Here is a 12,793-nt window from a genome sequence, read left to right on the forward strand (position 1 = left end):
TCACCCTTTATCTCATCCTGTCACGGGCCAGTTGGGCCAACTGTCACTTCCTACAGGAAGTGAGACGGAAAACACTCGAACTCAATTCAACACAGAGGCATCTGGAACTTCCAACTGCACTTTGATTTTTGGCTACCTTCTCATGGCCTCCATCACCGCTTCCCTGGGGGAAGGCTATTCACCATCTGGCAAAAGGAGGGAGGTGTCCTGACAAGAAGGTGCCCCTGCAGTTCAGGCTGCTAAAGTCACTTCCCTGATATCCCATAATCCCCAGGGGCCAAGCAGAGATCCCCGAATTATCTGTGAGAAGCTCATGGCACTATTTAAAAAAAGAAATCTCTAAATGATATCTAATTTGCTATATATTCTTTCTGGACAGGGATCTGTTCTTCAGCACAATGTACTCAGAGTTCATTTTATGGGAAATAAAAATACTAGTATCATATTTAACTATTATATTTCAGGAAAGTATTTTCTAGTCAGGCATGGTGGTGCATACGCGTATCTCATTACTCAGGAGGTGGGAGCTGGAGAACTGTGGACTTAAAGCCAGCTTGAGCTACATAGAGAGTTCCTGCCTCCGAAATCTAAGGACTGGGGTTATACTTCAATGGTAGAGCCCTTGCTAGTAGGCGGAAAGTACCGTGTTCAGCCACCAACACTGAAAAGGTAAGAAAAAAAACAAAAAAAAAAAAACAAAACAAAACAAAAAAAACCCGTGTTCCAATATGTTAATAAGTGAAAAATCAAGAAAAATAAGGTATGTCCGTAGGAGCAGAGATGGGGGGCTGGAGAATGAATGGTTTTGAGAGCTACCAGATAAATTGGGTTTCTACACTGTAGATCTTTGGAACTTCACAATGTTGATCAGCATCATGAACCTCCACACCAGCAGAGGAAGTTTTGGAGGGCTTCTCAAACCCAGAGGCTGGCTAAGGGCTGCTTCAGCAGACTAGTGATCCACAAACATGCTCTTGTGGAGCTTGACTAACCAGTAACCATTCCCTCTCCACTCTCTCAGGTGCACACACAGCTAACTGGCCACAACTTGGCCTAAGTTTTGATTAGACAGATCGTCAGATGGGCAAAGAGGACAGTGAGTCTTCCTTAGGTTTGGTTTGCCTCTCTGTATATTTTAGTAGGCACCTTTCGTTTTTCCAACAATCAGTAGAAGCCACCGACTGAAAACCCTGGTCTTTTACTGACTTTTAGGCACAAGCATACGCTTGCCTAGTTGTGTGGCTCTCAAGCTAATCCTGAATTCTTTCTGCCATTCACTCTTGACTTCCTCCCCACTCTGATCTGAAGGGATAAATCCCTTTGCCTTCTTATCTCCAATCAGAACGGCTTTTGTCATCCAGCCCTGTGCTTCCAGCTGCTGTCTGTCCTCACTTAACCTCTGCAGAGTTAAAAAAAAAAAAAAAAGTTTTTAAAAGTAGACTCCGAATGGGAGATTTAGAATAACACACTGACCTAGTTATTGATCAGATAAAAAAAAATCAGGCAGAAGCTTTATCTGGTATTATGGAAAGAATATAAATGAAAATCAGAGGATGTGCTATTTAATCAGCAGACATTGAGTGGCCATGGAAGCTTTCACACTTATTACCAGAGAAAGCCTGTGTCAACCACATCATCTCATCAAGCTGAAGCTTCCTGTAAGATGGAGGAAACAAAATCCATCCCTTATGGAGATTAAGTGGGACAAGGTGGACATACAACAGCTGTGGAAGATACTCAATAAAATAGCTATGATTATTATGACTATTGCTATCCATGGTGTTTTATTCTCCAAGCAACTTCTATTTTTGCCTCCTACCTTTAATTTTATGCAGTGCTGAAGATCAGACCCAGGGCCTTGCCCATGCTGCATCCTGGGCCTTTGGTTGTATGAGAAAGGGTCTCATTGTGTAGCTGAGGCTGGCCTCAAATTCTCCATCTTCCTGCTTTTGCTTCCCTAATGCTGGGATCACAGACATAAGCCCTGGTGCTGAGCTTTAGCTAACTTTTAAATATTGGCCAATGAGGAGGCAGCCCCCTTGCGATATTCTGTGCAACCTGACATAGCACTCTTGCGATTTGAGCTTACCTTGTCCTGCATAGGCTTTAAAGATCTGTGTGAACATGTTTACAGCTTCCCCTGCAGGAGAAACCAGCACCATTGCACCCCAAATTGTGGCTCATATTGAGGCTGTTCAAAGAGAAAAGTACTTGGCTCTTGGAGGAATAGTGCAAACATTAACTCCACTTTGAAAAGGACACTTGCTGGGTAAACTTGGAATAGGATTATTAAAATATCATTTGTTTGTTTTTACCGTCACATTCTATTTCTCGAAATGCTTTGTACAGACTTGTTTTCTTTGCCATCATAAAAGTAGGAGGCTTAGTGTTCTAGGCAGCAGCCCTACAGTATCTGCATGTATCATTCAGGATGTGACAAGCTCCAATCTGAGTCAGACAGCAGAGGAAAAAAAACACATGCATGGAGTCCCAGTGCAGAAGAACGGATGGAACAGGACAGACACTGGTAGAGATGAATTCTTCATGTGTGTGATCACAGAATGGGACACATGAGGATCATTCTACAGAATTAACAAAGTAAGAATGGAAAAAGTTTTCTTCTAGAGTTGGAGCATACAGGCCCTTCTGTTGAATGGACCACATTTAATCCTTTGCTGCTATGCTAACCAGTGTGATCTGGAGCAATTGGCATAGCAGCGCTCAGATTTAATATTTTTATATATAAAACAATGATAAAAATCTATGCTATAGTTGTAGTGGTTTGAATAAGAATGGTCCCCAAGGGCTTATCTATTTGAATGTCATCAGGGAACAGCACTATTTGAGGAGAATTAGAAAGTGTGGCCTTGTTGGAGGAAGTGTGTCTCTGGGGGTTCAAAACCTCATTCCAGCTTCCTCACCTAAGGAGCAGGATGCAGCTCTTAGCTACTTCTCCAGCACCATGCCTGCCTGCTACCATGCTCCCTGCTACGATAATGGACTAAGCCTCTGAAACTGTAAACAAGCTCCCACTTAAATGCTTTCTTTTATAAGAGTTACCTTGAAGGGAAGGGAATGGGAGGACAGGAGGGAGGGAAAACTGTAGTTGGGATGTGAAATAGATGAATAAATTTAATTTTAAAAAAGGAAAAAATAATAATAAAAAAAAGAAAGAAAAAAAAGAGTTGCCTTGGTCATGGTACCTCTTTATAGCTACGGCACAATGACTAAGTAATAGTAACTGAAAAATGAATAGACTATTATTTGTATTAAAGGATAATAAAAACCATTCTGTTAATGTGGGGATAATATATATAGCTGTTAAAAGTAGTTCTTAGCTTCGGGAGACCCTATCTTAAAATGTAAGGAGAAGGCGGGGCTTGGCTCAGTGGCCTAGCATGCACAATTCTCTAGGTTCAATCTCCAGTACTGTGAAAGCAACAATGTCAACAAACATGACAGCCAAAAGAAAAGCCAGACCTTAGAAAGGGCCTCCTCTACCATGATGCTTGCAGAATGGTAAGAGACGTAGTGATGGCTAGACTCCGTCTTCCCCAGCTTGTTAACTTTGCATCCCAAGGAAGATGTGCAAGAATCCAGTGTTTATTCAGCTTAACTGTTACTCGCATTACCCCCACCCCCACAAAGGTCTCCTTAACTATAACTTAACTAATTTAACTCAATTGACTGAAGCAAACAGGTTTATATGCGCACTACATAAAATAAAATAATGCCTAACGTTGACATTAATATCTACTTTTTAATGCCTTGCTTTTACAATGCCTTTTGTCTACACTTTTTGACAAGCCACTGAGCAACCCAGTCGGTAACAATAGCTTCAGAAAAAGTGTGGTCGGGTGGAAATAGCCCAGCGTGAAGTCAGAGCCTCAGGAGAAGATGAGAAGATCTATGACATACATGTCACCATTGCCCCCCTGACCCCTAGGACAGAACACTATTAATTGATCATGGCACTTTTTCTCTCAGACACACAAGAGGATCTTATAATCTGTACTCCTGCACCAGGTAGCTAACACTATGAAGATTCAACATGGTGATGTGATGTGGAACCTTCAAAATGCTTAATATTTGCACTCTGCTACTTGTGAATGGAGAGACCATATCACATTCCCGCACTATTCTATGCTAATGAATGAAGAGATCTTATCACATTCTATACCCTTCTATGCTAATGAAGGGAGAGACCTCAGCATATCCCCACAGTATTCTATGCTAACAATCTCTCTTCTGTAAATGGGCAAAGTAGACACTGACCTGGCATGCAGATTATACATTACAGCCTTCCAGTTGTTGGAAACTACATATGACACAGTCAACCTCTTAGGCAACAGGAACACTTTAGAGTTCTCCACCCCCTCCATATTTCTTCCATCAGATACCATACCTTTCCTAAACACAGAACTGCACTGTGTGACTACCTAGATAGTTGTATTTAGATTCTGTTTTCTTTCCCTCCATGCCTTTACCTTAATGCATAGCATCTTCTCTCTCTCTCTCTCTGTGTGTGTGTGTGTGTGTTTATGAGTTGTGTATGTGTATGATGTACGTGGACTGAAACTTTCGTGTACATAAGAACTGTGCATGGTGTCCACTCTGGATGGAAAGGGAGCACCATGAGGACTCTTACATTGAATATGAGTCAATGGTAGGGCCAATACCTAATCAATGAGTTGTGAGGATCGAGTGAGAATGTTTTCTGACAAGCTATGTTCTGTTAACTAGTTTTAATCCTGAGGAGAACAAGAAACCCAGTTATCGATCTGGGCTAAGTGGTTTCAGTACGGGCTGGAGCTTGTGTGAGGAAAACACTGGAAGGCTAGAAAAAGGCCAGCAACTCTTGTCTCTAATTCATCCCACACAGGAACTCCACTCAAGCCCGCTGGACTCCGGAAGAGAGATACAAGAAAAACAGAGGCCTCACCTCAAGTCGCAGTCTGTGCCGCACGCTTCAGTGACAGGTCCTGGCTGGGGCAGCCGGTCACATCTTTGATCAGAAACAGTGAGCTGATCAGACTCCCTGGTGCAAACCAGTTTTCGTCTCCGCTCCCCTAAGCAAAGAGGAGGAACATTATGCCGAGGAAATAACCTTTTCCGAATGAGATCAAGGACTTGCCTGAGTTTTCTATAAAAAGCTAGACAGTATTTTCAGTTTGGTTGGCCTTATGATCTCTGTCACACTTCTCAGTTCTACCAGGACAGGAAAAAAACCAGCTGCCCATAGGCAGTAGGTCAAAAAATTGGTGTATCCATGTTCTAATAAAACTTTATTAGTAAAAAGAGGGTAGTGGCTAAATTTGATCCTGTCGCTGTAGTTCGGTGACCCTAATTTAACAAAAGGAAACAAAACTAATATAAATTATGGCCAGAAAAGCCACATGATGGAAACTTAAAGTGGCAGTATTGATTCTGCATGGTTTCACATATATTTTCAAACTTCTTAGGAGAAAATGTAGCATGAACCTGACATGACCTGAATCTTAGTTCAATTTGACAACCAAAATAACCAGAAAGGTCCAAGTAAATGAGGTGAGAAGATGCAGGCAGGCAGAAAGGTTTGTAGGTTATATGTACATAGCTGTTTTTTTTTTGTTTTTGTTTTTATTAGTAAGCAAATAAAACACCCCCGCTCCCCTCCCACACACACATACCACCAAATCCTCAAACCCACAAAAGCGGAAACTCTTGAGCAGATAGATACCTTGGCAGGGCTTGCTACAGGCTTGCCACGGCCCATGACTGTTCCAGTAGAATTGTTGAGGTTTGTCCTCAATTGGAATATTGAAGGAGTACCGCACATCAGGGTTGTACAACTTCCCCACCGACAACACCTGTAACGCGTGGAGAAGTTGGAGAGAAGTCTGCCGGCCCGCCGTGCCAAGGGGAGAGAGCCGCCAGCCACTAGCCAAGTTTTTACCTGAAGGAGAAGCTCTTCCTCGATCCGGTCTGTGGCGTTCAGTCTTTCCACAGCATGATCAGATCCGCTGTACTCGATCATAGTATTCCCCACACGGACCTCCCTTTTGGACATTGAGACAACAAAGTCTCCATTTAGCAGGAACTCACCTTTACTGTTTGATAAAGCTGTAGATGAGAAAAGAGACTTAGGTGAGGTGCTGCCACTGGCCAGCTGTGCTGCAAAACAAAAACAAAAAATGTTCGATTTGGCAGGGATCAGCAGAAGACTGGGGGCTTTTCAGCCGGACCATGAGTTCACAGTCTTGGTTGGCCATGTGCTAGCTACATGACAGTGGATGACTAATCCTTCTTGGTCTCAATTTCTTTATCTCTAAAGGGACATAAAAACACCCATCCATTATGGTGCCTAGGTAAACTAAGAGAGATATAATATAAATGTCCTCTTCAGTCTGAAGTTACTTACACAATATCTATAGTTGCAGGATTAGAGACGAAGGCTGAAATCTTAAGATCTGACACACACATATGCTACCAGGGGTAGGGGACAGCAGTCCCAGAAGGAATATCTTACTTTTTAGAGGGTAGGGAGAAGCTACTGGGAAAATGAGAAGTTCCAGAATTTTTTGTTTGAAATGAGGTCTCCCTTTGTAGCCCGAGTTGGGCTAAACTCACTCTGTTTATCACTCTGGTTTCAAACTTGCAGCCTTCCTCCAGCCTCTACCTCCTGAGTGCTAGGATTCAAAGCAGGAGTCACCATGCCTGGCATAACCAGAAATTCCCTCTAAAATGGCTGCATTTCAGAGTTTGCCATTGAACGGAATCCTAAGAACACATTACTTTTCTGCCACATGATTCAGCTGGATAGCTTATGTGAAAATACCGGAAGATGGATCCCTTTACTTTCCATTGCAACAGCAGTGGCATGATTGGAACTAAAACATAATTTGGTTAGATATAAGATAGAAGAAATGTATTTTCACATTTTTAGATTAATTTTTTAAAGGCAAACATCTCAGTGAGGGGTAGCATAATGACTCAGTAGGTAAAGACACCTGCTGCCAAGCTTGATGAACTAGGTTCAATTCCCAGGACCCACATGAGTGGAGAGAACCCACTGCCTCAAGTTGTCCTCTGATCTCGATACACACATGCAGAGGCACATGCATGTCACTTCGATAAAATAAATAAAATGTTAAAAAACATGTGATTTTAAAATTTCAGTGACACCATTTCTCTTTAGCACGGACCACACACCTTTGGTCTCGTTTTAAGCCTGCCTTATAGACCTGGGTCCCGTTCCCACAGTCCAGCTGCTCCACTACTCAATTTGGAGTTTGCACTGTACTGCTTATCACACCTCAGTGAGGCCGGGCTGTTACACACGTTACACATCTGTACATGTGAATGTACGAATGAGAAAAGTATGAATTACAAATCACTAAATTAATTGACCAAGGCCAGACAGCTTCTAATCATGGGACTCTGCCTCCACAACTTGTGAGACACTAACATTGTCCAAGAAGAGAGTCAGCAAACATTTGTCCAGTAGACAAATCCCCTCATTCATTCATTCTCTCGTTTACAGATAGAACCAAGGTCTGCGTAGGCTACAGCTCTTTAACAACTTGGCCTGACTGTTAAACTGCATGAACCTTTCAGTACCATTAAGACCATTTCACAGTTCACCTCTATAAACCTCAAGATCCCAACCCTTAGTAGGCTAGTGAAAGCTGGCGTTAAAAGAATGAAGGAATGATTGAAGCCGACCCCCCCACCCCCGGAAAGGAGGATAGAACACTTCCACATGGATGATCATTCTCTGGCTGGTGTGAACCTCACCGTTAGCTCCTGCAGTGGAGGACCTGTCAGCCACGTTAGATATGGCAGTTTCAATGGGTAAAAGAATAAACGAGGTAGTTCCCTTGGCATCTCAGGCTGTTTCCAAAGCAGGTCACTTACACGTGATAGCGTGATGGGCTGTCAACACCACCACCCAGTTCTTTCAAGCTAAGTCACGCACTAGCCAGCCCAAAAGGGGGAATGAAATGCCACATGCCAGACTTATAAATTGAGCAGCAATCTGGTTTTGTTGAAAAGAACATGGTCTCTTCTGTGTGAATCCCCAGTCTCTTCCCGTGGCTTTAGGTTGCCTCTCATGCCTCTGCAGAACTGGGGGAAAGTCCCTCTTCACTGCATGTTTCTTATCCCACTTGTGAGGACAGTGAGACAAGAGCTCAAACGCTGTAAAACCCTTCTCCATGATTTGTCCCTACAAATGGTTTGCCCATAGAGTTCTGTAAAGATGTCAATGAAATGAAACTCTGGCTTTCTCTTATATTGCAAGGATGTGTGATTTCCCTCCACGAGCGTTAATTCAGGGCTAAGCATCCCAGAGGCAAGGAAGTCTCACAGACATGTTTACACTTTCTCCTGAAGAGGTAGGAACGTGGCAGAGACAGTACAACATGGTTTTAACCCGACAAGAGGGATCCCTGGGGAAGGTGACCTTTGACTGGCAGACTTTCTGCTTCAGTACCTCGGGAAACAAATCGTTTCCCCAAACCTAGAGATGCTTGCCCCACTTCCTGCTAATGAGATTAGGGAAGCTAATTTCCTGGGTTTCTGTCCCTCCTGTCACACCCATCAGAATGAGGTTGCTACAGAAGTTCCACTGGAAAAGTCTTCCTCTCCAAAACACACAGGAAGAGTGTTAGACTTGACCAATCTTTACACAGTTATCAGGGATAAGGATGAAGGTTGTTTAACAATAGAAGAGCAATGACTGGACTCAGCGAAATGCAGGGTGGTGGGCTGTAAAGTATCTAAAGTGCTCTGCTAATAGCACCTTGCTTCAAGCCAAGAGTATAAATATGCACACACCCCCACTGGGTGACGTCAGATCCTCCCTAACCTTGTAAAGAACCATTGTGAAGTTTGGGCTCTGAGGTCTGTTTTCATACTCGATGGGCTGTGATTTGCAATCAATGCTTGCACACTGCTCATTAGCTTTTGGATAGGCTGTTGTGGGGCAAGCAGTGACTTCCCCAGACTGCCCATCCCTGGATGAATCTTCTTTAATTTTGTTTTCATTCTTTCACAAGGGGATTAAGAAAAGTCCAGTAAAGAAGAGAAGATTGTCAGGAGACTCTGCCTGAGTTCAGACACCTGACATGTACTGATTAAGCTGAACAGAACCAAGGCCACTACCTGGATAGAGGCTATTTCCCCAGGGAAAATAGAAGAGAACCAACCCTTGCTTTTCCTTTGGAATGGAAGAACAGAATGATTCAACATGGCCTTTGGCTCCCAAGAAATTAATTTATAAGGGACACTTCATACCATGATACTTAATTAGGATGAACTCAGAGCCTACAAACTACTGCATGCTCAAATTTCTCACCAAGTATATGGAGAAAAATGCCTGACATACTTTGAGCAGTCACAGAATGAGAAATGGGGGATTCCCCAAAAGTATAACTTGAAGGTGGTTTCCAGAAGCCTGTTAATTATCTTATTTTAATCCGTGTGTGTGTGTGTGTGTGTGCGTGTGTGTGTGTGCGTGCGTGCGTGCGTGCGTGTGTGTGTGTGTGTGTGTGTGTGTGTGTGTTGATGAACCTAGGGCCCAGTAAAGGTTTAATTGTAAACACACGAATCATAATTGAGCTACAACTCAGTCCTGTTCATTTTCTTGTAAAGCTACCACTCAATTTAATACTTGGTGTTAAAAAGCAGATGCAGCTGTTTATAATTAATTACAAGTTAGGCTTTATAGTCTTCAGAAGAAGATGAGCCTTTATCTTCAAGAGAATTCTGTTTTCCATGAAGAACTAGCAATGGCTGTTCAGCAACCCAGCAAATGTTTACTCAGGCTTCTCATGTGCACATTGTAGCAGGAGCTAAACATGCAGGCAACAGCCCTGACCTTAAACTACTTGGATTGTATGGATGAATAAGTAACAAGTCTTATCTCTGTGGTGGCAACTGCCTCCTTCCCATTGCTTAGGTCCAAACCTGAGAATGTTTGACTCCTTTTGACTCTAAGACAGCTTTCATCATTGCCTACTCCCTCTTCTCCCCTCCCTTTCTCTCCCTTCGTCTCTTCCTTCCTTCGTTCCTTTCTTCCTTCTTTCCTTTTTTCCTACCTTTCTTCCTTCCTTCCTTTTGTGGGTCTCATGTAGCTCAGGCTAGCCTTAAACTCACTATGTATTTGAAGTGATCTTGAACTTCTGATCCTCCTGACCGTACCTCCCGAGTCCTGGGATTACAGGTACCTGCTGTCACGTTCTGTTCATGGGATACAAGGGACCGAATCCAAGGCTACCAGTCCTGGGTCCTTCTTTTTCCCTCCTATGGCACACCCAATCTATCAACAAATCAAGATAGCTCCAAATTCAAAAGAGAGACTGACCCTTATCACTGATCATCGCCGTCATGCTCCTCACTGAGGCCAAGCCATCAGCATTCCTCATTAGAGAACCTTTTCCTTAATCTTTATTTTTCCTTTTTAATTTTTGAGACAAAGTTTCGCTCTGTGGCCCAGAGTAATCTCAAATTCATCATCATCCTTCTTTAGTCTCCTTTGTGCTGGGTTAAGAGTTGGTACCACTACACTAAACTTCTCTTGGATTCTTGATATAACTTCCTAACCAGTATTGCTGTTCTACCAATGATGCTCAACATAATAGGCCAAGTGTTCTTTTGAAAATGTACATCATCATCAGCTCAAAACCAACAGCTTTCTGTGCCTCTCAGAACTTACAACCAAGTCCTTCGGATAGTCACATGGTTCAACATGATCTCATCCTAATACCATTTAGCCCTAAGAGTCTCCATTTGCATTCAGCAACAGGCACAGGGACCTCCTTCTGTTCTTCCCACAGTCCTACTTCAAAGACTTTGCAAAGAGGGGCTGGGAAGTGGTTTAATGAGTCAGAGCACAGGCTGCCCAAGCATTAAGGACCTGAATACAACCCCCCAGCACCCAAGTAAGAAGATGAGGGTGGCTATACAGGCTTCTAAGCCCAGGGCGACATGGTAAGCAGACACAGGAGGATCACTAAGGTTCCTTGCTGGCCCTCAGCCTAGCCGTGAATTCAGAGAGAGTCCTGATAAGAGCAATAAAAGTGATAGAGCAGGGTAGGTGATATGATCTTCTGTGTGTGGCCACACACATGTACCCTACCCCCACCTACACACACACACACACACACACACACACACACACACACACACACACGCACACACACACACAGACTTTAAAAAGACTCCCTCTTCCTAGAATGACTTTCTTTAATGGTCTGTCTCTATAAAGGTTTCAACTCCACCTTACCCTTGGAATCCACTCTCTGTGCTACATGAATTTCTAGTACCATCTAGCATCTTCTTCCAGAACAGACCATGTTGATTAAGTAACTGTTTATTGTCTTTCTTGCCCATGAAAAGAAGGCTTCAAGAAGACAGGGATTTGTGATTCTGGTCTGTTTGGTTTATTGCGTTGCAAGTAATGCTGGCATACAATAAACAAGTGAACGCAGGGAGACATGGTGACATGGCAGAAAATGCTTTAGCAGAGTCACACGTAAGTTAGCATGACTAGCGTGCCTGGCTATGAATGCATGAGTTCATGCAGACCTTTCAAAATACAGATGTAGCTTCTCATTTGATTCAACAGATATTCATTAACCGGCACAGCATGACCAAATGCTTGGATTAGACCTCTATAGGCTGCATTCTGATGGATAAATAGAATTCCTGCCAGCACATTAGAATGAAACAGTAAGTCGATTTCTTTTTTTAAACAATGACTACTCAGCAAGATGGCCTTGATTTCTTCTGGAGCCAAGTACCAGCTATGGCCAAACTTCGAGGCAGGAGCAGCCTAGTTGTACAAGGTGACCTGCCAATTCCCTTTCAGGCATTCCTCTCTTGCTTACATCCTTCCTTCACAGGGAAGTGGGCAAATTTCATAATCACTTAAGGTGATTTGAAGAACAATAAGTTGAAGTCAGTCTGGTTTGGAAGGCTGCTAAAAATCAATAGAGGTCTTTGGTGTGATGTAGTTTAAAAATGAGAAATATATATGAACTACTTATGTGGTTAAGTATAAGGAAAGATATAAAATAATTGCATGGTTAGATATAAAGAATAAATAGGAATTCATTTTAGAGGGAAAAATTGAAGAGCCTGCACTCTAGCAGAGTAGGCTGATTTTTGTAACAATGGCTTAAAAAATGCATGCCATTATAGACTCTTTTAGAAGGAAGAAATGGAGATACATACTAGGCATAATAAAATCTTGAATAGGCCTATGAGGAGTCTGCTCCTGGTTAGAGCTGATAACATAAAAATTAAGTCAAATAATGCCTCTAAGAAAACATTTGCAAGTCAGTTACCCAGACAGACGTTTTTAAAGTGCTCCATGAGACCCACGACTCGATGCTAAACTCAGAGAGTGTAAGATCTGGAGCAAATCCCTTGCTGCTGAACACGGTAATGATATAACCCTTGAGTCAATATTCTGAGGCGCTGTTCAGGAGAAGAAATAAGACAATGAATTTAAGATCATCTTCTTTGATAGAATGAAGCTTGTCACGTGCACCAGAGGAAGGAAGGAGTGAGTACCCGCTGCTCCAGGAAGAGACTCAGAATTCAGACTTCATGGAAATGTCAGGGACAAGGCTCTTACCTAAGTAGTTGTCATCCTCGGACTTCCCTGAGAAGCTGTGCTGCCGCACATCAAGGCTGGTAGCTCCAGCTGGAATTCGGACAACAGTATTGTAACCTGCCGAGAAGTTAGCAGAAAATCAGTATTCTGCTGAGCATTTCACAATCTCTAAGGACAGACTAAAAGTCAAAC

The 12,793-nt window shown here is 42.8% G+C and overlaps 1 protein-coding gene across 7 annotated transcripts in view; it reads right to left on the reverse strand.

The window, feature by feature from the left end:
• Adamts9 (ADAM metallopeptidase with thrombospondin type 1 motif 9) overlaps positions 1-12,793 on the reverse strand; it is a 171,487-nt gene that overhangs the window by 104,313 nt on the left and 54,381 nt on the right. For all 7 annotated transcript variants that reach the window (XR_008214349.1, XR_008214348.1, XM_052720258.1 and 4 more), the window contains 4 exons: positions 12,623-12,718; positions 5,936-6,102; positions 5,720-5,849; positions 4,943-5,069 (listed from right to left, as the gene is read on the reverse strand). Coding sequence is in view for 5 of the 7 variants with exons in the window: in XM_052720258.1 (XP_052576218.1) it covers positions 4,943-5,069; positions 5,720-5,849; positions 5,936-6,102; positions 12,623-12,718 (520 nt within the window). In the remaining 2 variants the exon portion in view is untranslated. The remainder of the gene's footprint in view (positions 1-4,942; positions 5,070-5,719; positions 5,850-5,935; positions 6,103-12,622; positions 12,719-12,793) is intronic.

This window comes from Peromyscus californicus, unplaced genomic scaffold (assembly GCF_007827085.1).
Source record: "Peromyscus californicus insignis strain IS unplaced genomic scaffold, ASM782708v3 Scaffold_6__1_contigs__length_162567912, whole genome shotgun sequence".
Classification (NCBI taxonomy): Eukaryota; Metazoa; Chordata; class Mammalia; order Rodentia; family Cricetidae; genus Peromyscus; species Peromyscus californicus.